Source organism: Triplophysa rosa, linkage group LG11 (genome assembly GCF_024868665.1).
Source record: "Triplophysa rosa linkage group LG11, Trosa_1v2, whole genome shotgun sequence".
Classification (NCBI taxonomy): Eukaryota; Metazoa; Chordata; class Actinopteri; order Cypriniformes; family Nemacheilidae; genus Triplophysa; species Triplophysa rosa.
Genome location: NC_079900.1, coordinates 20081896 through 20109450, shown reverse-complemented (window position 1 = coordinate 20109450; position 27555 = coordinate 20081896). Strand labels below are relative to the sequence as shown.

Genomic DNA, 27555 nt, shown 5'->3' with positions numbered 1-27555 from the left:
GGGGCTTCCATACTGTACATTTTTTAAAGAATATAAAAATGAGCATTTCTCACAACGCAATTAATGAACTATACATCTAAATAAATCAAATAAAATGATAAGTTAAACACAAAACTTATAAATATCAGTATTTTTGTGCTAAGAAAAAACAAACTGTATTTTTGTATAAACAAAGAAAAGTCACCGATAAATACAAGTGGGCATATATCCCGGTAAAATAAATTAATATATTAGGAACGTGCCGTATAAAGACATAAACTACAGTATGATATGCATAATGTAAAACAACTATAATTTATAGTAATTTAAAAAAAGAAGAGTTTATGCAATGATATGTACCGGAAGTTGCGTCACTGTCTTACGTGCTTGCGTATGCGGAACCTGTCGTATGTGTCTGAAATTTTCAGAATTCTGTACAGTGTGCAGACGACAGGACGGTGCGAAGCTGCCTTTATACCATCCGCGCCTGTAAGGAGGAGGTGGAGAGTAGGAGGGTCACCGGAGGAAGGCTCACTGCAGAATGGATGAAGCCAAAAAAGAGGGAAATATGGCAGCAGACGGCGTTAACGGGCCAGGGGACGCGCAGACGCGAGCGCACAGCGATGAGCTGGTGCGGTCAGTCTCACTACACAGCCGCAGGCCACGCGCACTGCACGGTACGGTGTTTCCCTTCCTGCTCCTCTACCCGGGCTGTTTCTATATGTGGTTTGGAGTTTACGGTGCTTCCGAGTACGTTGAGGCCGGCCTGCTAGCGCTCGCCGCTATCGGGATCGCGCACGTCCTGACAGTGCTGTCTGGCTACTGGTCCGTGCACGCGCACTGCTGGCTCACCTGTTCCAAGGTAATGAATAACATCAGTGTGATTTTTGGGGGGATGTACACAATGAATTTGAGTAGTAACATGTTTGATTTCTTTTATTGCTCTGGATAAGTGAGTCTGTCATATGTCTGGGACATCCCAGATTCAGAGCTGTTATGCAGAATGTCATGAGAATAACACTCTTCTGTTTTGAGCAGGAGTCTGATCCAGGCAAAGCTACTTTTGCAAAAGTCATACCGACACCAAACAACGGCTCAGCCGAATTAGTGCCTCTGCTGAGGGATAAGGTGAGATCTTTTTTCGTGATGGTCCAGTCACTTCGCACGATGTAAACACTGGTTAAAGAAAGCCACAAACAATGCGAAAAAGCAATGACTCATTTGTCAAAAGGTTTGAGACGTCTTGATTATATTTTATAACAGTTGAATCCCTAAATGTCTCGTATTTTTGGACAGGATGAGGATGGAGAAGAAATTCTGTCTTTCGAGTTTCAAAAGATCCGCTACGTGTTTGACAGCAAGGAAAAGAGATGCTTTCTGCCGGTGGCGTTTCCAATCAACCACCCCATGAGTTACTTCCAGAACTGGAAAGGCTACCAGGAGGAGTCTCAGTTGCGGGCTGCGGAGAAGTGTTATGGAACAAACCGTGCGGAGATGATGGTGCCGGACTTCCTGGAGCTCTTCAGAGAAAGAGCTACAGCCCCTTTTTTCGTCTTCCAGGTGTGCGTGTGGAGGATGATGTTTTATTTGACATAGATTTGCTGAAATGTTTTACTCTTGGTGTCGTAAATGCATGTTCTCTCCTGTCTTTTTTTTAATAGGAGATTGCTTGTGTTTGAATTTCAGTGTATTTTGTGTTCCTTTGCAGGTGTTTTGTGTGGGTCTGTGGTGTTTGGATGAATACTGGTATTACAGTGTTTTTACACTCTTCATGTTGGTGGCGTTTGAAGCGTCTCTGGTGCAGCAGCAGATGAGGAATATGTCAGAGATCCGCAGGATGGGAAACAAACCTTACATGATCCAGGTCATTTTCATGAACTACAGAAAGCTTCCTTTCACTTCCAGAAATAGGTTTTTGGTTGCATCCGTAAAAATACACCTTCCTGTCACAACTAAAGGTTTTTGTAGAGAAAAACCATCCTTCTCGCTACAGAAATTTCAATTGATATTACAGGTTCTTCATGAATGAGCTTTTTTTTTAACATCTAATAGTTATATGCTTTAGTTTACCAAACTCTAGAGCAACATATTACATATGGAGAATGAAGTGATTCATGAAAGATTCGTTTATTTGTAACAGGTCTATCGGAACAGAAAATGGAGGCCTGTTTCTAGTGATGAACTGGTCCCTGGAGACATTGTCTCAGTTGGTGAGTTTTATACATTAAGGAGTATTTCACTTTCAAAATTAAAATTCTGTCATCATTTATCTCTTGCCATTTCAAACCTGTATGGCTTTCTTTCTTCTGCAGGACACAAAAGAAGATATTTTGAAAAATGTTGTTAACAGTGCCCGTACAATAGAAGTGAATGGGGGGGCTGTTACCAACATTTTTCAAATTATCTTCTTTTGTGTTCTGCAGAAGAAAGTCATACAGGTCTATCAGATCTATAACACCATAAAGCCTCACAAAGTTGTTGGCCATGTATACTGAATCAAATAATCAGCTAGCATTAGCTTTGGAGTTGCTTAGTTGTTGGCAAATAACTCTCCTAGCAACCAATGCAAGGAGATAAACAATATAAACAATGCTATACACTGCTTACATTTGTTTTGTTACATTAACACCAGAAAAGCTCCTTCATTGTGTTTTAAGCTATCATATTTCGAGTTCTCATTTCTGCATTAAGTTGAAATTCTGACTTCAAGTGGTGTGATGTCACACTTTTCCTAGTAGGAAGTTTGAACATTTCATCTGCAAAGTTGAACAGAACACACGGTGAACATTTAGATATTTGGTGGCTTTAATTTGAAAAGAAATAAAAAATATTTAACAAACAAAAGATTTCACAGAAAGAAACTTACAGACCAATTTAGACGACGTAAACAACACTGGGCCAGAAGCACGTCCTGTTTCATTTTCTTTTTTTATTTGTATATAATTAAGTATTAAATACATTCGTTTGACGTTTAGATTCAGATCTCAATGTTCTGTTGGTTGTATTTTGTGCTAACATTTGTGTAAAGTATAGACCGTTTCTATACATACAAACTTCCTGTAGACCTCCACAAAGAGTCACTGTTGAGTCAACTGCTGAGTAGTTTTAATTTAATTTAATACAATTATTATACAATAAAATTTTAATATGAATGAAAATGAATTATTATACATATTTTTTAATAAGTATTATAAATTAATTTAAAATAAATTGTTATATAGGCCGGACATTAACTTTGGGCCAGCATGTGTGTCCAATAAAACTATATAGAAAACTAAAACAGGAAGTGGTATGACTATTTCGCAAGATGTAAACACTGGTACACAAGCACATCTAGTTTCATTTTCTATTTTATTATTGTTTTTTTAATCTTACGAATATAGTTAAATCTTAAAATATTTGTTTCACATTTGTTCTGTTGATTGTATTTTGTTTAAACATTTGTGTAGTGTTAAAAAACAAACAAGAAGTTCTTGTGCACCAGCTTTGTTTACGTCTTCCAAAGTGGTCTATATCAGTATATACTGTATATACAGGTGCTGGTCATATAATTAGAATATCATCAAAAAGTTGATTTATTTCACTAATTCCATTCAAAAAGTGAAACTTGTATATTATATTCATTCATTACACACAGACTGATATATTTCAAATGTTTATTTCTTTTAATTTGATGATTATAACTGACAACTAATGAAAATCCCAAATTCAGTATCTCAGAAAATTAGAATATTACTTAAGACCAATACAAAGAAAGGATTTTTAGAAATCTTGGCCAACTGAAAAGTATGAACATGAAAAGTATGAGCATGTACAGCACTCAATACTTAGTTGGGGCTCCTTTTGCCTGAATTACTGCAGCAATGCGGCGTGGCATGGAGTCGATCAGTCTGTGGCACTGCTCAGGTGTTATGAGAGGCCAGGTTGCTCTGATAGTGGCCTTCAGCTCTTCTGCATTGTTGGGTCTGGCATATCGCATCTTCCTCTTCACAATACCCCATAGATTTTCTATGGGGTTAAGGTCAGGCGAGTTTGCTGGCCAATTAAGAACAGGGATACCATGGTCCTTAAACCAGGTACTGGTAGCTTTGGCACTGTGTGCAGGTGCCAAGTCCTGTTGGAAAATGAAATCTGCATCTCCATAAAGTTGGTCAGCAGCAGGAAGCATGAAGTGCTCTAAAACTTCCTGGTATACGGCTGCGTTGACCTTGGACCTCAGAAAACACAGTGGACCAACACCAGCAGATGACATGGCACCCCAAACCATCACTGACTGTGGAAACTTTACACTGGACCTCAAGCAACGTGGATTCTGTGCCTCTCCTCTCTTCCTCCAGACTCTGGGACCCTGATTTCCAAAGGAAATGCAAAATTTACTTTCATCAGAGAACATAACTTTGGACCACTCAGCAGCAGTCCAGTCCTTTTTGTCTTTAGCCCAGGCGAGAGCTTCTGATGCTTCCTGCTGCTGACCAACTTTATGGAGAGCAGATTTCATTTTCCAACAGGACTTGGCACCTGCACACAGTGCCAAAGCTACCAGTACCTGGTTTAAGGACCATGGTATCCCTGTTCTTAATTGGCCAGCAAACTCGCCTGACCTTAACCCCATAGAAAATCTATGGGGTATTGTGAAGAGGAAGATGCGATATGCCAGACCCAACAATGCAGAAGAGCTGAAGGCCACTATCAGAGCAACCTGGGCTCTCATAACACCTGAGCAGTGCCACAGACTGATCGACTCCATGCCACGCCGCATTGCTGCAGTAATTCAGGCAAAAGGAGCCCCAACTAAGTATTGAGTGCTGTACATGCTCATACTTTTCATGTTCATACTTTTCAGTTGGCCAAGATTTCTAAAAATCCTTTCTTTGTATTGGTCTTAAGTAATATTCTAATTTTCTGAGATACTGAATTTGGGATTTTCATTAGTTGTCAGTTATAATCATCAAATTAAAAGAAATAAACATTTGAAATATATCAGTCTGTGTGTAATGAATGAATATAATATACAGTTTCACTTTTTGAATGGAATTAGTGAAATAAATCAACTTTTTGATGATATTCTAATTATATGACCAGCACCTGTATATACATTAAAGTAATGACAAAACATCTACATATATTGTCTAGTGTTGTCACGATACTGGAATTTCTAACTTCGATTCAATACCTAAAAAATATCGATATTCGATACCATTTTCGATACCACGGGGAATAAACTGCCATAGCAATAAGGCCCTAATAAGCAATAGCAATATAGGCCTTTTTTATTTTTATTTGAAGTTAAATTGAACAAGACTAGACAATGAGGTATATATTTTTACATTATTTATTAATTGTTAATCTAATGTTAATTTTACGAATACATTTACTATTTAAAATCAAAGTTGTATTTGTCAGTATTAATGGACCAGACCCTGTTGAAAAAACCAGCCTATGCTGGTTTGGTATGTTTTGATGCTGGTTTGCTGGTTTGTGCTGGTTTAAACTGTTCATGTGCTGGTTTAAGATGGTCATATGCTGATTTAAGATGGTTCTTAGCTGGTTTAAGATCAAACCAGCATCGATCAAAACATACCTTACCCAGCATATACTGGATTTTTCAACAGGGGAGCTTACATAAATAGTTGTATTTTTTAACTAACATTTAAAAGAGATTAATAAATACTTGAACAAATGTATTGCTCATTCATTGTTCGTTAATGTTAGTTAATAGCCTACATTTTTATTCACATAGGCCCATACAGTAATCATTGATCAGCGCACATATAGACAGAAACGCAAACTTAAACGCAAGAAGTGTTGCAGACACTCCGCACTGGACATCTTTCTAACATTGACAACCTTTAACCGGAGCGAATGAGACGAGTGGATGAATCATTGAACAGCGCACATACATAGAGCGCTATGGTAAACACGGAAGTGCAATCGTGTATCACACGCGAGAACTGTTGCGGAGACTTTACTCGCACCAGCATTATTTCAAACATCAAATTAACCAGAGCGACCGAGACGAGTGGATGAAATCATTGATGAGCGCACATAAAGACAGAAACGCGTGCATTAAACATGAGAACTGTTGCGGAGACTCTGTACTAACATAAACAACATATAACCAGGGCGAATGAAACGAGTGGATAAAGTTATTGATCAGCGCACATACATGGATCGCTATGGTAAACACGGGAAGCGTAACGAGCGTGCACCACGCCAGATGTGTTACTGAGACTGGCCATCTTTCCTAACATTAACACGATTTAACTGCCACAAACGAGTCAAGTCTGTGAGAGGAGGCGGGGCTCTGTTGTTATGCGTTCACGTGCAGTGTGTGTTAACTCACTGTCGGAAAAGAGAGAGAGAGCGGGAACGCGCAGCTGATATCGATACCTGGGACATGGGTATTGGAACCGTTTCAGATTCTTCAGTATCGATACTTATCGAAATATCGATATTTTTGACAACACTAGTTTGTTCTCAGAAAAACTTAAGCATCATTTGTTTACCACCTGGTTTGATATTCAAGTTATTGGCCACGTACACACTGCACAATTTCAGGAGTGAAAATGCGGGACTGAAAAAAATCCACTAAATAAGCGTTGTGTTTATGGTGTTAAAAAATGGTTGCAGATATTAGAGATTTTTTGTTTTTATAAAATATAAACAATTTCGGGTTTTTAAGGTTTATTTTCTTTGGCTTGGCTTTGTTTGCTGTTTTTTTCTAGGAAGATCTGGCAACACTGTCACTTTAGCGAAGGGCTTGTGAGAGTGGCTAGCCCCGTGTCAAAATATGCGAAAGTAAAGACTTCAGTGACAACTAAAGAGTTGTCAGTACCTGTATTTTTCGAGAGTTCATTTGTTAGTAGAATGCGGTCGTCACTCCTGTAAATGATTGACGTGTGCACAGGATTAAGCACTAAAAGGTGTTAAATGTATCTGCTGTGTGTACGTGACCATATTGTAGTTAGAGGAACTGTGTCTTTCTTTTTTTAAAGTGTTCCGATGTTGACAAGGATTTCATTGAGCAGCTGTTTCTCTCACAGGGCGTTCTCCTCAGGATAACCTGGTTCCCTGTGATGTTCTGCTGCTGAGAGGCCGGTGTATCGTGGATGAGGCCATGCTCACAGGAGAGTCAGTTCCTCAGATGAAGGTGAGTCCACGTCATCATCACCACCAGATCTCTACTCATCTGGACACTTTGTAACTGTGACTGTGTCATGTCTGTAGGAGCCTGTGGAGGACCTGGACCCTGAGAGGACTCTGGACCCGCAGGTTGATTCCCGTCTGCACGTCATCTCAGGTGGAACCAAAGTGGTTCAGCACAGCCCACCTCTGCGAGCTAGTACAGGCCTAAAACGTCAGTACACACAGACACAGATGTCAGAGATCCACCTCTGGTTTAATATGAATTGAATAAAATAGCACAAATGTCTCTCTCCACAGCTGTGGACAATGGTTGTGTAGCTTATGTTTTACGGACAGGATTCTACACTTCTCAGGTGAGGCGATTGATACGGTGCTTTTCTTTGAGCTATGTTTTCTACCTCAAAAATGTCTGAACTTGTTGATGTTTTCTGTTCAGGGAAAATTGTTGAGAACGATTCTGTTCGGAGTGAAGCGGGTGACGGCGAACAACCTCGAGACGTTTATATTTATCCTCTTCCTGTTGGTTTTTGCCATCGCTGCTGCTGTGTATGTTTGGGTGGAGGGTGAGTGCTTATGTTGTGCATTTCCTTTCTTTTTTTGCACAGATTTGCTTACATTGTATTATTATTTATTTTTTTATTATCATTTTATTTGGTTATCATTTATTATTACTAGGGCTGTCAAACGATTAATCGTGATTAATCGCATCCAGAATAAAAGTTTGTGTTTACGTAATATATATCTGTGAAATGTGCATATTAATTTAGTATTTATAAACACAAAACATACACATACTTGTCTATATATTTAGGAAATATTTAAATGTATTAATTTATAATTACCAATAATTAAAATTCTAAATAAACGTTTATTAATTGTTATTTTATATTTTTCTTAAATGTATGCATTTATGTGTATGTGTTCATAAATACAAAATTAATATGCACAGTACACCGACATATAGTAAGTAAATACAAACTTTTATTCTGGATGCGATTAATCACGATTAATCGTTTGACAGCCCCAATTATTACATTTGATTAATTTGTTAATCCAAACAGGGCAGAACCTTAAATGTTTATTGATTTAAAAATTCAATCCTAAATATTTATTTAGTTTTATTTGCTTAAAAAAAAATTAGTTGGATTTTAAATTGACAGAATGTCAAAGTAAAATATAATATTTTTAAACTCTTAAATAAATATGTACATTAAAATGAAGTAATATACAAATATATGACCTTTTCGCAGGATTTGCAGACTCATATATTTTTTCTCTCTCTGTTTCAGGCACAAAGGACCTGAGCAGGAACAAATATAAGTTGTTTCTGGAGTGTACACTTATTCTCACCTCAGTTGTGCCACCTGAATTACCCATAGAGCTCTCATTGGCTGTTAACACATCTCTTATAGCTCTGGCCAAACTCTGTGAGTCCACAATAAGAACATATTTATATTATCAACTAGAGATGTAATGTTTCACTCGGCTCACCATGCGATGCGATTCACTGATCTCACAATACGTTTTGTTTTACAAATGAGTTGAGACAAATTATAAATGAACAAGTGCCCTTTTATTGTTTCTCAAATGCTGCACATTTTTTTGTCAAATAAAAAAATCTTTAATGTCGAATAACAAAGCTAAATTGCAAACAGACTTTGTCTGTGCTTTTCCTAACTAGGATTTTAAATTTTGTTTTAAGAAATATCAGCGTATCCAGGTCTTCCAAGTTTGCAGAGTAAACAGCGTTGTTTGTGTATCGCGATTCATTTAACATCTCAACCGACTTGAATCGTCACACATTATCCTCGATTTTCAACCGGCTCACGTGAATCGTTGCATCGCTATATTATCATCTCATTGTTTTCCTTCTCACTCGTACACTCCAATTTCTTCTCCTCCAGACGTGTTTTGCACTGAACCTTTCAGGATCCCCTTCGCAGGGAAGGTGGAGATTTGCTGCTTTGACAAAACTGGAACACTAACAAGTGACAGCTTGGTAGTTCGAGGTGTAGCAGGGCTCAGGTATGCTCTTTATTCTTTACCCTAGTGTGAAAGAAAGGCATTCTGGGTAATTCTCAATCACTCTGGTCTTTCCCAATCTTTAGAGAAGGTAAGGAATTGACACCAGTGTCCGAGATCCCGGTGGAGACGCACAGGGTGGTGGCCACGTGTCATTCTCTGGTCACGCTGGATGATGGACAGCTGGTGGGTGACCCGCTGGAGAAGGCTATGCTGACCGCAGCAGACTGGACACTCACTAAAGGTCTAGATTCATCTTTATAGGTTTACAAACAAATCCCTGTAGAAATGATGGTCATTTTTGGACTTGCATGGTTTCGTCCTTCTGCATAGATGAGAAGGTGTTTCCTCGCAGTATAAAGACTCCAGGCCTGAAGATTCATCAGAGGTTTCATTTCGCCAGCTCTCTGAAGAGGATGTCTGTGTTGGCGTCGTACGAGCGTCTGGGCTCCACTGAGCTCTGCTATATCTCCAGTGTTAAAGGAGCTCCGGAGACGCTGAGGAACATGGTGAGCATTTGATCTCTTACTCTTGTTTGGTTTCACAATACAGTGTGGGCAACAGATGTTGGCTCTTGTTTAGCTAAAATAGTTCTCTGTATATTTACAAAGATTGTGTTTTAGTTCTCAGAGCGTCCGGACAGTTACGATGAGGTGCACAGAGAGATGTCACGAGAGGGAGCGAGAGTTCTCGCGTTGGGATACAAAGAGATGGGCTATCTGAACCATCAGCAGGTACTGATCAGTGAATGACTGTTTCTAAATATTAGAAACACAAGACCTGAGGTGTTATTGAAGGTTGAGGTCACTCTCTCTCTATCTGTGTCTGCGCAGGTGAGAGAAGTGAGCCGTGATATGCTGGAGTGTCACCTGCGGTTTGCAGGATTCATGGTGGTCTCCTGCCCACTCAAGAACGACAGCAAATCTGTTATCAGAGAGATACAAGAGGCCTCACACCATGTGAGTACATTAACTCTATCAAATGTAAGGGATAATGTACAGGCAGCCGGTTGTCATCGCAGAAATAAGCCCCGACAGTGTGATCAGGACCCGACGCAAAGCGGAGTCTCTTGTATCACACCGAAGGGGATTATTTCGCAATAACCGGCTGCTTGTACATTATCCCGCTTATTACACGGCTACTTGCCACATGAGAAAAAAACTGGACATAAAATGGGAATTTGAAATATTTATTTAGCTAATTTTTACCGAATGCAGACCTTCTGCGAGGAAAAGCCATTTAGTTTCGGTTTTAAAGTAAGGAACGACGTTCAAACGTCACGAAAAGGCAAATTGGTTTAATCGTTTGTAAATATTATGTCATGTATGTGATTAAAAGACATATTTATAATTCATTTTTGTGTAATATTAAACTGCCCCTCTCAAAAGGATTTGCAGCATCCGGGTTACAGGGTGTTATTAGTTTTGAGCGCTTGTTATTTGAAAATAACAACCCTTGGAATGTCACGACTGGCCAATCAGAATCAAGCATTCAAATGAGCCATGTAATAAGTATAAATATGTTTATTACTGTTTTCTGCATTCATTTTGAAAAGAATTGAAGGAACGTCAGAGCATTCTGGCCAGTGGCTTCAAACTTCAAAGGGATAACCCTCCAAAAACATACCAAAAGCCCCAATATTGCATTTGGTTTTGGTAGTGATGTACAGTATATTAATATTATAATAGAATACAGAAAGATATATATTGTTTGTAAGGATTTCATGTGAATTATGTGCACTACCACGTAAAATAAAAGATTATATATAATTAGTAAATGTAGTTCATTTTTATTCCAATTGAGTTTAATACTTATTTAGTATATTGCAATGTATACATTAGAAATGATAGTGTACTATAGTATAATTACTATAATGCGCAACAAATATACTACAATTTACAATAGTAAATAGTATAGTATACTAAAGTATTTATTCATGCCGCTTTCCACAAAATTGGCAAATTGTATTCTGGTAATCATTAAATGATAATAAATATTGTATTTGTAAATGACATCCGAGTGTGTAAAGGTGGTAAAATTCTATATTATATATTACTATATTTTTTATAGAAATGTTTTCAAAATTAAATTGATAGTTCACCCAAAAATAAAAATTCTGTCATCATTTACACGCCTTGTCATTTCAAACCTGTAGAACTTTCTTTCTTTTGCAGAACACAAAAGGAGATATTTTGAAAAATGTTGTTAACAGGACCCCATTGACTTGCATTGGTTTTGTGTCCGTACAATAGATGTGAATGGGGGCCAGTGCTGTTTGGTTACCAACATTCTTCAAAATATCTTCTTTCGTGTTTTGCGGAAGAAAGAAAGTTATACAGGTTTGAAATGACAAGAGGGTGAGTAAATGATGACAGAATTTTCTTTTTTGGGTGAACTATCACTTTAAATTTAGCTACGGCCCACCGCGAGGCCAAGGCCCGTCATATGTACAATTGCCATCTTGGGTCTGGCTCATAGTCCCCTGCTGGCATATTCAACATTTTGGTATTTAATTCCTTTTTTGTGCCTTAAAACAACTTGTATACGGTGTATTATGTTTTCCATTGATTGGGCTTCTTGTGTTTCTCTAAACTAACATCTAACATCTGTCTTTGTCCGCAGGTTGTAATGATAACAGGTGACAACCCTTTAACTGCTTGTCATGTGGCCAGAGAGCTGCATTTCATCCAGAAAGAGCACACACTCGTACTACAGCAGGGTCCCAGTCAAGGTCGGTGACACATCTTACGAAGTCTGTCTGCTGAAATAATGTAACTAAAACCGCTCTGACTCCTTTAAACTGTGTGTCCAGCAGCCGATTGGCAGTGGGAATCTATAGACGGCAGTGTGCACCTTCCTCTACCTCATTCATCAGTCCCAGATCTGATCAGGCGATATGACCTCTGTGTAACGGGTGAAGGGCTCACCAGGTTGACCTACGACCCCAGTTTGCTGAACGGCCTGCTTCCTCATGTGCGAGTCTTTGCTCGTGTTAGCCCCAAACAAAAGGTTTGGTTCGCTTCTCATTTTAAGAAAGCTTAGAATATAAGATAGCTAATATATAGTTTAATATATCGGTTAATAAACTTCATGACTGGGATTCATCATAGCATGAAGCTTGTTGTTAGCCTGTTTAACCATGCTGATGCTCCTGTCTGCAGGAATTCGTCATAACTAGTCTAAAGGGACTTGGTTTTGTTACACTGATGTGTGGAGACGGAACGAATGATGTGGGTGCACTCAAACATGCCCACATAGGTAAGACATGACTTATATGAGTACTGTGAAAACAATCTGTACTCGGATCAGAATGTAGCGTTTGTGCTTATCAGGTGTGGCGCTGTTGGCCAACGCCCCAGAGAGGATACCAGAGAAGAGGAAGAGAAATAAAGACAAAGAGGGTTCCTCTGTAGATCCCAGACCTGCTCTTCCAGTCACGAGTTCAGGGATGAAACTCACTTCACGTGGAGCCAGACACAGATTGATAGCACAGAGGGAGGAACAGCTCGCTGCACAAAAGGTGGTTTCATTCAGACCTTTTTTTTAAAGGATAGTTTACCCAAAAATGAAAATTCTCTCATCCTCATGCCATCCCAGATGTGCATGACTTTCTTTCTTCAGTCAAATAAAGAAATATATATAAAAAGTGCCATTTTATCTGGCCGTTTTTTTGTTTTTGTCATGTGATATTTTGTCAAGAGACATGAAGGAACCAATGAGATTTGAAGTTACCGATGTGTGCATTTTAATTTAGCACCGATGTGTGTTGTTCAGATTCAGTTTTGCTAAATAAGCTAAAAATATTCATTGTTTTCTCTCACAAACGTATCGTTTCACTTCATAAGTCATTAACCCACTGGATTCATTTGGTTTGCTTTTTAATAGAAATTATTTGTGTTCAACTAAAGAAAGTAAGTCATATATGGGATAGCATAATGCTGTGTTCACACCAAACGCGAATTAAGCGATTTGCGCGAGTAAATTACATACAAAGTCAATGTAAAGATGCGAATAGACGCGAACGCGCAGTAGGCGATACGAATGACGCGAATCGGGGTAATCCGCGCAAGTTAAAACATTTCGACTTGAGCGAGAAATTTGCGCAAACAGTTTATTGACACCTACTGTTTGACGGGTCCCTGTCGCACGATTGTTTTTGCGTCACTCACACGAAAATAACGAACTTTTCCCACGAGTAATAAAGAGGATGGAACACGATTGTTCGCGTTTGGTGTGAACTATTCCTTTATTCTTTTCGCTTGACATTTACTTCAACCTTTCAAGGCTGATATTTATGTATTGAACGAACATGTGTCTTTTATTTGATTCATCTGTCGTGTTGTAGGAACGGATCAGTCAGGTACTACGAGAATTAGAGGAAGATCAGATTCAAGTGGTCAAGCTGGGCGACGCCTCCATCGCTGCCCCGTTTACTTCTAAGCTGTCCTCCATACAGTGCAGTAAGTTCAACACTTCACTCTCTGACTCTATTTGCCGATGACATTGAATCCATCTGAACCCATACCGTCTGTTTTCAGTCTGTCACGTGATAAAACAGGGTCGCTGCACTCTGGTGACCACCCTGCAGATGTTTAAGATCCTGGCGCTGAACGCTCTGGTCCTCGCGTACAGTCAGTCTGTCCTCTATCTGGAGGGGGTGAAATTCAGCGACTTTCAGGCCACACTACAGGGCCTGCTGCTGGCCGGCTGCTTTCTGTTTATCTCCAGGTCAAAGGTGAGATGGGAGATGATTGTATAAAGCTGTATGTGGTCGAACATGTGATAAACTGCTGTTTTTGTTCCTCAGCCTTTGAAGACCTTGTCTAAAGAGCGGCCTTTACCAAACATCTTCAACCTGTACACTGTCCTGACGGTGCTGCTGCAGTTTGCAGTTCACTTCTGCAGTCTGGTGTATCTCTATAAAGGGGCACAGAGCAGAAGCCCACCCAGGTATGAATAGAGTTTTAGCTCTAGACACTTGCGTACAGTCTTTTGTTTCATAGGTAGGACGTGCTAAAAACGTCTTGCGTGTGAGATCACTGCTCAGATTTGTTTTTATTTTTATAACATTTGCAAGTCATGTTCTCTCTCTCTCTCTTTTCTCCTGCAGGGCAGAGCATTTTGCAGACTTGTACAAAGAGTTCGAGCCCAGTCTCATAAACAGTACTGTATACATAATGTCCATGGCCATGCAGATGGCTACATTTGCCATTAACTATAAGGTACTTGTAGTTTATTTTCCGCATCACTTTTATTGTTTTAAAGCCGTGCCTGTTTCTAGTTTACTTGTATTTAAAAGAATAGTTTGGCCAAAAATGTTGTTGCTTACTCGCCTTCATCTTGTTCCACATATTTTATCTTTTACACAATACTAGGCTGTGTATTTCCATAAAAGTGGTGTTTATTATTCATACACTATATTCCAAGTCTTCTGAAGCCATGGGATGGTTTATATCAAAATGTTATGCGAAAGATGTATTATTTTTAGTTATTTACTTTTTGGGTGAGCTATTCTTTTAAAAAATGTCTAGTTTAAATAAGCTAATTTAACAAAATGGCTTTCGTCAGGGTCATCCCTTCATGGAGTCTCTCAGCGAGAACCGGCCCTTGCTGTGGAGCATCGCTATATCAGGACTCGCCATAGTTGGGCTGCTGACGGGGTCATCGCCCGAATTCAACGAACAGTTTGCCTTAGTGGACATTCCAACTGAGGTATTCAGTGCAAACTTCAGTATGTCAGTTCAGGACGTCCGGCAACATTTTAAAATTTTGGCATAAAAAAAATCATAGAGCATTTATAAATGCATAGTAAAAAAAACAAAAAGCATTTATAAATGCATAGTAACAAAAACAAAGAGGATTTATAAATGCATAGTAAAAAAAATCAAAGAGCATTTATAAGTGCATAGTAACAAAAACAAAGAGCGTTTATAAATGCATAGTAACAAAAACAAAGAGGATTTATAAATGCATAGTAAAAAAAATCAAAGAGCATTTATAAGTGCATAGTAACAAAAACAAAGAGGATTTATAAATGCATAGTAAAAAAAATCAAAGAGCATTTATAAATGCATAGTAACAAAAACAAAGAGCGTTTATAAATGCATAGTAACAAAAACAAAGAGCGTTTATAAATGCATAGTAACAAAAACAAAGAGGATTTATAAATGCATAGTAAAAAAAATCAAAGAGCATTTATAAGTGGCATAGTAACAAAAACAAAGAGCGTTTATAAATGCATAGTAAAAAAAATCAAAGAGCATTTAAAAATGCATAGTAAAAAAAACAAAAAGCATTTATAAATGCACAGTAACAAAAACAAAGAGCATTTATAAATGCATACCTATCAGTATGTCATCTAGGTATCTTTGACATAATATAATAGTGTACTATAATGTGAAATGCATTAATCTATTTCTTGAATGCAGTATAAATTCTATAATATGCAAAGTGACCTTTTTCTAAATGACTATGCTCAATAGTGTACAGGAAATCTAATTTCTTCTGTTTTTGTATTCTTTTTCTTTACAGTTTAAGTTAATAATAGCCCAGGTTCTAGTTTTGGACTTTGTCGCCGCCCTGCTGGTGGATAGAGTTTTGCAGTTCCTGCTGGGCAAAGGAACCCTGAGGTTGCCTAAATGAACTGTTATTCCCAACAGTCACCAAAGCAGCTGCTGCCCCTAGTGACCAGACTGTGAACTGGCTTTACAGCACAATGGTACTTGACTGGTGGTGGCAAACTCTGCCAGATGCAAAAAGAAGGGCGTGATTCATTACTACAACACACCCCAGTGTTTCCATTTCTTCATTGTCTCTGTCTTTGCTCTGGCTTAATCCTTTAGCTACTTTTCATTTCTACTGACATCTTCATACTGACACCCCCTCAACTCTAAAGGCCAAGAAAACTACAGTATTGCATTGAAGGTGATGGTGTGTTTTAGTGCTGTTGAAGCACGCAGGGGCATTCTGAAGACGAACCTCAGTGTTTGTTTGTTTTTTCTTTTATGTTTTCGTTTTGTAAAAAGACAGATCTGTAAAAAACATATAAATGATCAAAAAATCTTGTTGATGTGTTTTTTATTGAGCTGTATAGCTTTTTTTCTATCACACTATCATAAATGTGCCAAGAATGAGAACCAGTATCAGTTTTCGGGTACATACACCATAGAAGCTATGGTACTTGAATGTGGCAGTCATTCAGTGTCAAACTACAATAGTATTATGGATTACATCACTACCGTGGTACTGCTGTAATGCTTTTTATGAGTAATTATGATACAAACCCGATTCCAAAAAAGTTGGGACACTGTACAAATTGTGAATAAAAAAGGAATGCAATAATTTACGAATCTCATAAACTTATATTTTATTCACAATAGAATATAGATAACATATCAAATGTTGAAAGTGAGACATTTTGAAATGTCATGCCAAATATTGGCTCATTTTGGATTTCATGAGAGCTACACATTCCAAAAAAGTTGGGACAGGTAGCAATAAGAGGCCGGAAAAGTTAAATGTACATATAAGGAACAGCTGGAGGACCAATTTGCAACTTATTAGGTCAATTGGCAACATGATTGGGTATAAAAAGAGCCTCTCAGAGTGGCAGTGTCTCTCAGAAGTCAAGATGGGCAGAGGATCACCAATTCCCCCAATGCTGCGGCGAAAAATAGTGGAGCAATATCAGAAAGGAGTTTCTCAGAGAAAAATTGCAAAGAGTTTGAAGTTATCATCATCTACAGTGCATAATATCATCCAAAGATTCAGAGAATCTGGAACAATCTCTGTGCGTAAGGGTCAAGGCCGGAAAACCATACTGGATGCCCGTGATCTTCGGGCCCTTAGACGGCACTGCATCACATACAGGAATGCTACTGTAATGGAAATCACAACATGGGCTCAGGAATACTTCCAGAAAACATTGTCGGTGAACACAATCCACCGTGCCATTCGCCGTTGCCGGCTAAAACTCTATAGGTCAAAAAAGAAGCCATATCTAAACATGATCCAGAAGCGCAGGCGTTTTCTCTGGGCCAAGGCTCATTTAAAATGGACTGTGGCAAAGTGGAAAACTGTTCTGTGGTCAGACGAATCAAAATTTGAAGTTCTTTTTGGAAAACTGGGACGCCATGTCATCCGGACTAAAGAGGACAAGGACAACCCAAGTTGTTATCAGCGCTCAGTTCAGAAGCCTGCATCTCTGATGGTATGGGGTTGCATGAGTGCGTGTGGCATGGGCAGCTTACACATCTGGAAAGGCACCATCAATGCTGAAAGGTATATCCAAGTTCTAGAACAACATATGCTCCCATCCAGACGTCGTCTCTTTCAGGGAAGACCTTGCATTTTCCAACATGACAATGCCAGACCACATACTGCATCAATTACAACATCATGGCTGCGTAGAAGAAGGATCCGGGTACTGAAATGGCCAGCCTGCAGTCCAGATCTTTGACCCATAGAAAACATTTGGCGCATCATAAAGAGGAAGATGCGACAAAGAAGACCTAAGACAGTCGAGCAACTAGAAGCCTGTATTAGACAAGAATGGGACAACATTCCTATTCCTAAACTTGAGCAACTTGTCTCCTCAGTCCCCAGACGTTTGCAGACTGTTATAAAAAGAAGAGGGGATGCCACACAGTGGTAAACATGGCCTTGTCCCAACTTTTTTGAGATGTGTTGATGCCATGAAATTTAAAATCAACTTATTTTTCCCTTAAAATGATACATTCTCTCAGTTTAAACATTTGATATGTCATCTATGTTGTATTCTGAATAAAATATTGACATTTGAAACTTCCACATCATTGCATTCTGTTTTTATTCACAATTTGTACAGTGTCCCAACTTTTTTGGAATCGGGTTTGTACTCATTGGCCTGTTTTTGTAGTAGTTCAATGTTATAATAGGATCATTATTACCTTTTTTTAAATAATTTTTGGTTATTGACTGTGTATAAAATCGTTATTTTATTTTGGCTAAACCATTTCACAATGATTGCTTGAGGCTTTACAAATCATAGATAAGACTGCAAATAACCAACACCTTATAGTTCCAAAAATGGGATCGACGGTTCCGTCTTAACAACATAAACGTTACTGCGCATGCGCACTTTTGTGACACCCCCTCCCCCCAATTGAACTTCCGTTACACATTCACAAACAATAGAGTGCCACTAGATTACTTCTGATAACAATCAAAAGAAACAGAGAAGAACCGTTACTTCGCAACTTGTCTCTCCAATATTTTGAATGCCTGACTCCGATACCAAGCTCAACCGCTAGATGTCAATGTACCACACAGTTTGTTTAACTACAGGACCATTCAACAAATTATTTATTTAATATAAGTATTTTAAAGAAAAATAATAATAAAAAGTAAATATTAACATAAATTAAATTAAATATAAATAGTTAAATTATTAGACCCTAGCCAACATAAAGTTAAAAGGGGGCCGGCGCGCGCGCGCGCGCGTCCGATGAAACGGTCTATATGATAAAAGACAACAAACACAACAACAAATCTTATTTACAAAAAGAAATAGTTATTATGATGGTCTTAATGAATTAATATATCTTTAAATAGGGTGACGAAAACAGTCAGAACAAGAGAAGAACAATCTGACAGCATCATAAATAAAACGACTGCAGAAGACCTTCTGCAAGTACATTAAGTGTGTGTGTTACAGGCTGAAATATTACTGGTTATTTAACAAAAGTCTTTTTACCTAACCGTTTAAGACATTTTACAAAGTCTTTCTTTTTTTAATATAAACATTACTATGTTACCCAAATGGGACCATAATATACCAAAACGTTGTTCCAATTCTTCTGTAATTTTGCTTCTAAAGGAAATGTCTTAAGGTGTTTTATATGTCGACTAGGCAAACAAGATAAGTTATATAATTAAAATAAACATCAATACAATTAAGGTTCATTTAAATTCCTGCTAAATGAAACCTAATTTAGAGTGGATGAAGACCGATACGCTGTCCAAATCTAAAATGACTTCAGTTCCCACAACCCACCGCGGCAGAGGTGGTCGTGGCATAACAGGACAGCGCGCGGGCTTTGAAAGAAAATGGCGGAGGTTCAGAGTGAAGTATTCGAGCGGTGAGTGTTTTGTTGTTTACATTAGATTACACGTCATAAATATTTTTTTTCACTCATATTGTAATTTCCTTAGATGGCCCCTTTTATTAGAATGCTGCTTTTAAAAAACTGTCAAGCGCTGCAACTCCGTGCGATAATGTTAGGGATTTAACAAGTTGTCCAATTGACTAATGTTGTGGTTGTTTAAAATGAACACTTTATCTGAGGTTGCAAACAAGGTTTTGTAAATTGTTACACAGTAAACTGTCATTGTCATATAAAATGTGTTATAACCTGACTGTCATTAACGTTACCTCTACAGGTATGACGATAGCAGCATTCAGACTAGGGTAAATCTGTTTTCACTTTTCTTTTTTAATAATGTTGTAATAACGACCTGTCATTTGCATAGATTATCATGGTCAATATATGCTTGTTGTTTTCTTTTAAAATATTAAACCAAAGGAAACTTACTATGCTTACCTTACTGATTTAAAATGTTTCTGTAATACATTTGACACGTGCACAACAAATAACCCCTCGCATATTGAATGGGAGAGTGAGTGCCTTGTGTTGTATCTTGGTCTAGGTCTCAGAGGTTTCTCATGGGATCAAACGGCCACATGACAGTGACCACATCTCGGGACCTCCTCAGAAGTCTCCTTGCACATCTCCTGCTCCTGCAGTAATGCAGACTTTAGGAGAAGAGCAACAGTCAAAGGATCCAAAGTTGAGCTGTGTGGAGGACGGCATGAGGGAATCTATAAATATGGAACCTGCTCCAGAACCAAATTCACGGAGGAAATCCTGGAGGAGATCGTCCAGGGGCCGGCGCTCTCTTCCAGCCTTCCAGAGCACCTCAAAGCGTGAGCGCCAAGTCACTGGATTTTATTCTTCAATTTGTTATCTGTAGTTTTGTTTTTCCTTGGTGATGATATTTTTATTTATTGTTTCATATTAATTATCACTTTTTTGTTGTTTTTGTCTCTGTAGTTTGTCATGTGATTTTTAGATATCCAATCACCTGAGGATATAAATAGTTGCCGAGTGTTTTTCAATTATCTGATGAAGAGCATGTTTGCTCGTAACATTACATGTTTTGTGAAAATCGATTAAAACGTTCTATTTTTGGAGCTTTGGTGTGCCGACTTTATATTCTTCATTTGATACGTTTTTGGTTGAGCACCCATTTCAAGTGGATGTGCGTGCTTTTGCTTTTCAATTTGTTATTTTGCCATTAAGTGATTGGTTTTCTCTTCTAGTCCTGTGTGAATCTGTCAGCCTCTCTCTGTCTGACAATGAGAGACTGGAGATGCTAATGAAAGCTGCAATGAAGGTATTGGTGACTATTATTTATAACATCAGTTTGCTGCTTTCTTAACTTGTTTTACATTTTCGTCATTATTCACTCGTGTTTGTTCATTTTTAACTTTTCTGTTTGCATAGAAGACAGTGAAGAGGGTCAAAAACAGTTTATACACTATTCCTGGTGTAGATATAGAGACACTTCAGACGCAACGTAATGGCATTTTACTTAATACTGCAAAACTGTTGTAAAAAAAATGAATTGTCTAATACATTATGTGATATTTCATGTTAATCTCTTGCAGTTGAATCCTTGCATGAACAGTGGGACACTGCGGCTAAAGAGATTAGCGGAGAAACTCAGAATTCACTCCCAAGTGTTGACAGGTGAAGGATGTCTTTTTTCGCTTATAGCATAAATCAATCATTGTTGGAATACACTTACTTTTGCCTGATTTCTCTGTTTCCAGTGACCCTGCTGTTAAAGGGATTACGTCACGCATTCAGAACGACATAAACAGGTAATTTTGTGAGTCAGCTATTACAATTTCACACTCAATTCTGTTTTCACTATTAGATTTTATGGCTATTAATAAACATTCTCTATACTCTTGTAGGTTACAGGCTGAAACTATTTCCTGGGAGTCCCTTTTAAACAAACACCGGACCAAAGCCGATGAACTAGACAAGTGAGCACAATTAGACTCTGTCTACACTAGTGTGTTTTGTTTCATTTGAAAACTGAGTTTTCGTTTTCAGAACGCTCTTCGTCCAGACTAGCATTTTCAAGCGTTTCCCAAATGCTGCTGCCCATCCACACTGAAACGTCCGAAAACATCCATGTACTGCGCACGAGTAAAACCTAAGGCACGTCAGAATGTATCATTTCTGTCAGGCGTTTATTTTCTTTCTTCCTTATTATGTCGCAACAATGTGGAGCAAATACACCGTTTTTTTAAATAGACAGACAACGAGGTAACTTAGAGATGTTGCTAAGGGTAACACAAGACTATAAAGCTGCGAAAGTTAAACTGAACTCATGCTCCGCTGCCAAAAAAGAACTGCGAGTAATTAAAATGCAATCTAAAGTATGCATGAACTGACATTAATGCTATCAAACAGGACAGTCACATGACAAAAAACGCGTCATCGTTTTAAAACCCATCCGTTTTCCTCATCCACACTACAACGCGAAAACGGCCTTTTCAGATGTATCCACTTTCGATTTCGTTTTCAAAAAGCACCTTTTTCGTTGACAAAAACGCTGTTTCAGTGTGGACGAAAGGCCAAGGCGGAGAGAAAAAGATGCGTTTTCAAACGAAAACACAGTAGTGTGGATAGGGTCTTAGTATACATAAATGTATAAAGTTTCTTAGGTAAAAGTAATTGGGTTTTAAAGAAAATATGGTTTGCTGAGGGTGTACATTTCTGTCCCATTGCAGGTGTGTGGAGCGTGGAGAAGAGAAAGGAGTGCCGCTGGACCAGTCCTGCCTTGCCAAATCTTCACAGAGTCAACTAATTCAGAGTAAACCTGACTACAAGGCAGTGCTAATGAGACAACAAAAAGTGCTCAGAAACATGGAGTTAGTGGTAAGATCATTGTTTATAAAAGCATGAGCTTTTTGCATTCAGTGAAAATGTTAATATTAGTAAAACATTCATATTAAATACATAAAAAAACATTCATAGCCAAATTCACTGATTTGCATTTAAAATACGCAATGTACTATATGTAATTATATCTTGTCCCTGTCATCTTTCTGTGTTGTCCAGTCACATAGTATGGCGATTATTATAAAAAAGCTATACATCACTTCATAGCAAGATTGTTTTTGGTTTATGGGCAATTTGTATTGTCTTGTCCTCTTCTGACAGTTGTCCCACATTGCAAATTTCAATGTGGAATTTAGTATTCAAGCTACAAATAATTGTTTCAAAGTGTTTTAGTATATTTATTTTGTTCTTAAAATGCGTCTCAAAATGAAGCTCAAACCTGCTTTGAGGGTATTTGTCATATGCAAGAATCTCTTGTTTTCACAGATGGACTCTCAGTGTTGTATCATGAGGGAGCTCTTGTCTTTCCATGAAAACTCTCAGCTTTTGCTAAAGGAGACCAGTGCCAGAATGGGTGAGAAAATTTAGTTTTTAAACCAATGTAAAAGATACCTCAGATCTCCAAGATAAAATTGACGTGCTTAACAGTGGTAATGAAGACGTTTTCATCAGACGCACCCGCCTGGCCCGAAGTTAAAGGAGCAGTATGTAATAATTTTACTGTATTAAATCAAAACAATACCTTAATATGTGTTCGTAGACATTTAGGAAAAATGCTAAGTTCATATATTGTTTTTTCCAAAAACAATGCTATAGCCAGTTATTCCACTCTGAAATGTGCATTCCGTGCCGGAATGTCTGTTTTTGTTTTGATCCATGTGACCCCGCCCACTGACGATTTACCCTCTAGTGTATTTCGACAGCTCGGTTGCCAGTTGGCGACAATCACAGCATATTGCAGCAAGCAAATGACCTGTGTCAGAGATGGCAGATTCCACCCTTTCCGGTACTATATTATTTTACAACTTACGAGGAGTAATATACAATTTTATTACGGTTATTTAAACATGACAGCAATATGGCCTGTAAATGCGACCTCCGGAGGACGCATCCTCTGAAACGAGCTGCTGATTGAGTTATATTTGCAAACAACAAAACCACTGCAAATGTATAAATGATCGGATAAACTTAGTGTAAGAGTTGATGCTTTCCATTACACCCCTGTAAGTGTCTGGCAACGCCTGTGAGCATGGACTCTGAGGAGGAGGAGGAGGGGCGGGGAAAAAACCCTCACCAATATTTTGAATTTGGACTGCGATACCAAGCTCAACCGCTAGGTGTCAATGTTACATACAGCTCCTTTAACTTTTGTCCGTGTTTGGTTAGATAACAATTCATTTTATATTTAATTTGTTAATATCAGAATCAGAAAGAGCTTTATTATAAAGTCTGTTTGCACATACAAGGAATTTGTTTTAGTGAAAGGAAGTTAAGTTTGGGGCGCATAACGTCGCTGAAACCATCTATATAACTGAGTGAAATCACTGGACAGTCCAAGACAAAATGTAGTGCAACTAAATCTGCTGTGATAGGACCAGATGTCAACACTGTAATGGTCATGATCATTAAATTCAACACCTGTTTTTCCCACAGTTTCCAGGGCTGGATTCCAAAATATCCCCTCATCCCCAGTTAGACAGCTGATTAAAGGACCGTATCTAGCGTCCCATCCTAGTGTACAGTGATGTCATCATCAAGACAAATTTTATATGCATTAACCTTGTAACATTTGTTCTTTCGTCTCTGAAAATAAGGTTTTTGTGGCATACATTTTTTCTGCTTCAGTAGTTATAAGTAATGACACAAATTTTACCCGTTGTATTTTTTAGCTGCTGTATTTGTATAGTTGTAGGAGTCGTATGCAGTTTTTTACTTTTACACAAGACACGGATGAACACTAGATGGCAGTCTAGTTATTCAAAGCTCCTTCACCTGTGTACTTTTAACTTTTGTAGAGTGCTTTGTAATATTTTAGTGGTTCTAAATACAATTAAATGCCTGCAGATTTACTTTACACAGAGTAGCTGTATTATTCGTTTGCAGAAGAAATTCTGTTGTGAGCCCCCAACTGCTTTTAAATGGTCCTTATTGGCCAGGGTTAATATTCATTGATTTGTGTCTGTTTTTTCTTTCGCCTGGATGATGAAATGATTGAATGAACTGGTGTCTTGTTTCCCAGGCAAATATCGAGAAAGTATTTATGTTTTACGTCACGGTTATTAGCTTAAAGAAAAGACGGTGGCCTTTGGGCTTCAGTCATGAGCTCTTTGAGTGCCTTTTAGCCTCTATTATGTTTATTTCTGCGCGTCCTGTGACCATTCTATGGGCTTGACCCCTTCCCCCCACACTTCCATCTCTTGTTCTCTGTAATGCGGGGCTGCTGAGCGAGATGAAAGCTCACAGGATTTTCCCAATGATTTCTACACTTCAGCGTTCAATCTGTTTAGATCACGTTTCCATGCCCTCAAGACTAAACATGTCCTACTCTGAACTCTCAAGCCAATAATATTTGAGATAGAACAAAGCAGTTCACTTGGAATAGTTGGTCCACTGTGATCAAAAAGATTGAAGACAGACGTTTTAAGATTCTCAAGTAGCATGGGCCATCAGGAAACCTTTAACTCTTCAGATCTCGTAAGCCGTTTTGGTTGTTTCTCTTCAAATGAGGTCATTTTACCCTTTTTTGCTTGAAGGCTGATGAGACCCGGCTTGTGTTTAGTGTTCTCTGTTAATGTAGGGATGGAGGTGGTGTAGCAGGAGACTGGGGTTAAGCGTTAGAAGCACTGGGGGTGGCACAGCAAGAGAGATCGATTCTTATTTAGATGAAAATGAGGCTATGCGCTTGTGGGCTGAGGGTGCATCTGCCTCAAACTGATTTAAAAAGAATACCTATTCAGAGTAGAGAGGAGAAAAAAACTATTCTCATGGTGGAAAATACTTTTAAATTAAACGTCAATTGACAATGATTAATCTATGTATGTGATACGGAAGATGTCTGCGTAAGTATGGAGTTTTATCTTATGAGAAAAACCGTATCTTCCCTTTTCGCTGGACATATTACATTATGCTCTACTTTTTCATTTACTGTCAGCATACTGAAACCCGTGTGGTTTTATATATGTTTATATCGTTTCGATGCGTGTAATAAACAGAAAAGGATCCTTATTAAATATATTCATATACTCGCGTCTTGCCAATCTTGATGTCTGACCCAAAATGTCTTTTTATCATTGCGTTACATTTTAGATCTACAGATGTGATTTTTGTTCAAATTAATCGCTGGTCACAGTGCTCCATCATTCAGGAAATCAAAAGTAAAAGATCTTAAAAAATATGGATTTTCAATTACCCAAAATGTTGTGTGAAAGCAATGCTGTGATAATGAGTTCAGGTTACGGGTTGTTCTCTAATATTCTCATTCTCACTTCAGATTGATTAGTGTTAGATTGTAGCCGAGAGATGTGCTCCGCGTCAGCATAAACCAGCAGCGGTTTTGTCCTATTCCTCTCTGCACACACACCATCCAACTCCCATTGAAATGCTCCAGGCTGCATCTCCTCTCCATGTATCCCAGCAGCCATTTGTCTGTCTTTCCTTTCTGAGCGATGAACTACCAAAAACGTCCACGTTTGCAAAAAACATTGGGACCACTTATTTTTAATCTGCTCTGTCTGTGCACTTGGAAAAATAAGCGACGTTGGTTCGAGCCATTTATAAATATACATTCATTCTATGTACTGTTAGATAAAAAATGATTTGCAGTATATGACTCAGATTAATTGAAGTCGTAACTTGAAATGTGTTCATTTGTTACCAAATAACGCTTACATTTTAACACTTATTAAACTGTTGTATTCAATCGCGTTTTCATATACCTTTTGGTTTAGGTTAGTTTGGTGGGTTCCGGTGGTTTTTAGTGTCTTTATTGAAAATACAGATGGAACATCAGTAATTCTGTCGGATTACATTTACCAGACATTTCAGATAATGAATCTGAATTTTGTGCTTAGGTGCCCTATATTTTCTTTAAAGGGCTTAACACCTTGTCGGTTTCACTCTCTGGCATACATATTGTTAGTGAAATTTCACCTTATGACAAGACAAATCTGTATCAAATTCATTGATATCTTTGTATATAAATTTGAAAGGGATGGCACCCAAAAATGAAAGTACTGTCACCATTTACTCACCCTTATGTAATTTCGTACCTGTATAAATTACTTTGTTCCGATGAACACAGAGAAAGATATTTGGAAGAATGTTAGTAATTTTCAGTTCTAGGACATCATTGACTACCATAGTAGGAAGAATTAAATGGTAGTCAAAGGTGCCCGAGAACTCTTTGTTTTCCTAAATTCTTCAAAATATCTCATTATGTGTTCAACAAAATAAATACAATATTTTTCCCCACTATGGTAGTGGATGGTGTCCCAGAACTGAAAATTGCTAACATTCATCCAAACATCTTTCCCTGTGTTCATTGGAACAAAGAAATGTATACAGGTTTGAAACAACCTGAGGGTGAATAAATGATGACAGATTTTTCATTTTTGGATGACCTATCCCTTTAAATATTGTCCTATAGCCCAAATTTGGCCTATAATCTCATTCAGTCTTGAATGACACCTTGAAAATGTCTCTAGTTGTTTAATGCAGTGGTTCTCAAACTGGGGGCCCCCAAGATGGATCCAGGGTGGCCACAGATTTTGTGGCATTTTATGAAATATAGAAATTTATCATAAAATGTATGCAATCAAACATCAGAAAAATAAGACCACCAACCAAAAGAATTGATGTTCCAGCATTGTAAAACTGAATATGTTTTTGGTTCAAGTATAAGATAAGTACTTATTTGGGGGGCCACAACGTGATGCACCCTACACAAAGGGGCCTTACAATGAAAAAGTTTGAAAACCACTGGTTTAATGTATTTTGGACAGTGTTATCTTGTCAAAGTGTGACATCTAAAGGGCAAGCTAAACAAGATTATTTTGTTACAATTGTCTTATGCTGAATACTATTGCTGAATATTGTAATGCTTTTTGTAATTTAGTGCAAATGATCTAGAAGGCATGTTAAAATATGACTGTTTCGCCAAATGCATTGTAAACCTCATGCCTGGGTTTCTTGAAAGAACATATCAGTCTGTGAAACCGTTATTTGTTCACAAGCATTGAGTCAATAAAATGATCACAATTTGCCCCATTTTACTTTTTTCTACATGAAAAATAACATTACAATATTTGAATGTGGATTTTATATAATACAACCTACAGTTCCTGCAAAATATGCATAGTCTATTCTATTAAGTCAATAAATGATTATTCTAAACTCCAGTGCAAGTTAGGTGGATAACACTGGCATTGCATTTAAACTGTTTGCCCAAGACACC

The 27555-nt window shown here is 38.1% G+C and overlaps 2 protein-coding genes across 3 annotated transcripts; both read left to right on the top strand.

Annotated features, from left to right (window-relative positions):
* The first annotated feature begins 391 nt into the window (after window positions 1-391).
* On the top strand, window positions 392-16211 carry atp13a1 (ATPase 13A1). 2 transcript variants are annotated; one of them, XM_057346682.1, is made up of 25 exons: window positions 392-841; window positions 1018-1107; window positions 1276-1539; window positions 1688-1843; window positions 2120-2189; window positions 7023-7129; window positions 7207-7336; window positions 7423-7478; window positions 7562-7688; window positions 8415-8552; window positions 9030-9150; window positions 9234-9391; window positions 9481-9656; window positions 9771-9881; window positions 9981-10106; window positions 11770-11878; window positions 11963-12156; window positions 12309-12405; window positions 12480-12667; window positions 13493-13607; window positions 13686-13882; window positions 13955-14097; window positions 14258-14369; window positions 14716-14859; window positions 15679-16211. In XM_057346682.1, exons 1-25 carry the CDS (start codon window positions 521-523, stop codon window positions 15787-15789), a joined length of 3561 nt encoding a protein of 1186 aa, XP_057202665.1. In that variant the 5' UTR covers window positions 392-520; the 3' UTR covers window positions 15790-16211. The 2 variants fall into 2 exon arrangements, with proteins under 2 accessions (XP_057202665.1, XP_057202664.1); XM_057346681.1 differs by having other exon boundaries at window positions 11960-12156.
* Window positions 16212-19213: 3002 nt separating this feature from the next.
* LOC130561691 (kinetochore-associated protein DSN1 homolog) lies at window positions 19214-26363 on the top strand. Its single transcript, XM_057346176.1, has 11 exons — window positions 19214-19265; window positions 19567-19594; window positions 19834-20110; window positions 20507-20580; window positions 20691-20763; window positions 20855-20936; window positions 21020-21070; window positions 21167-21238; window positions 21992-22139; window positions 22590-22677; window positions 23757-26363. Exons 1-11 carry the CDS (start codon window positions 19234-19236, stop codon window positions 23846-23848), a joined length of 1017 nt encoding a protein of 338 aa, XP_057202159.1. The 5' UTR covers window positions 19214-19233; the 3' UTR covers window positions 23849-26363.
* Window positions 26364-27555: the final 1192 nt, after the last annotated feature.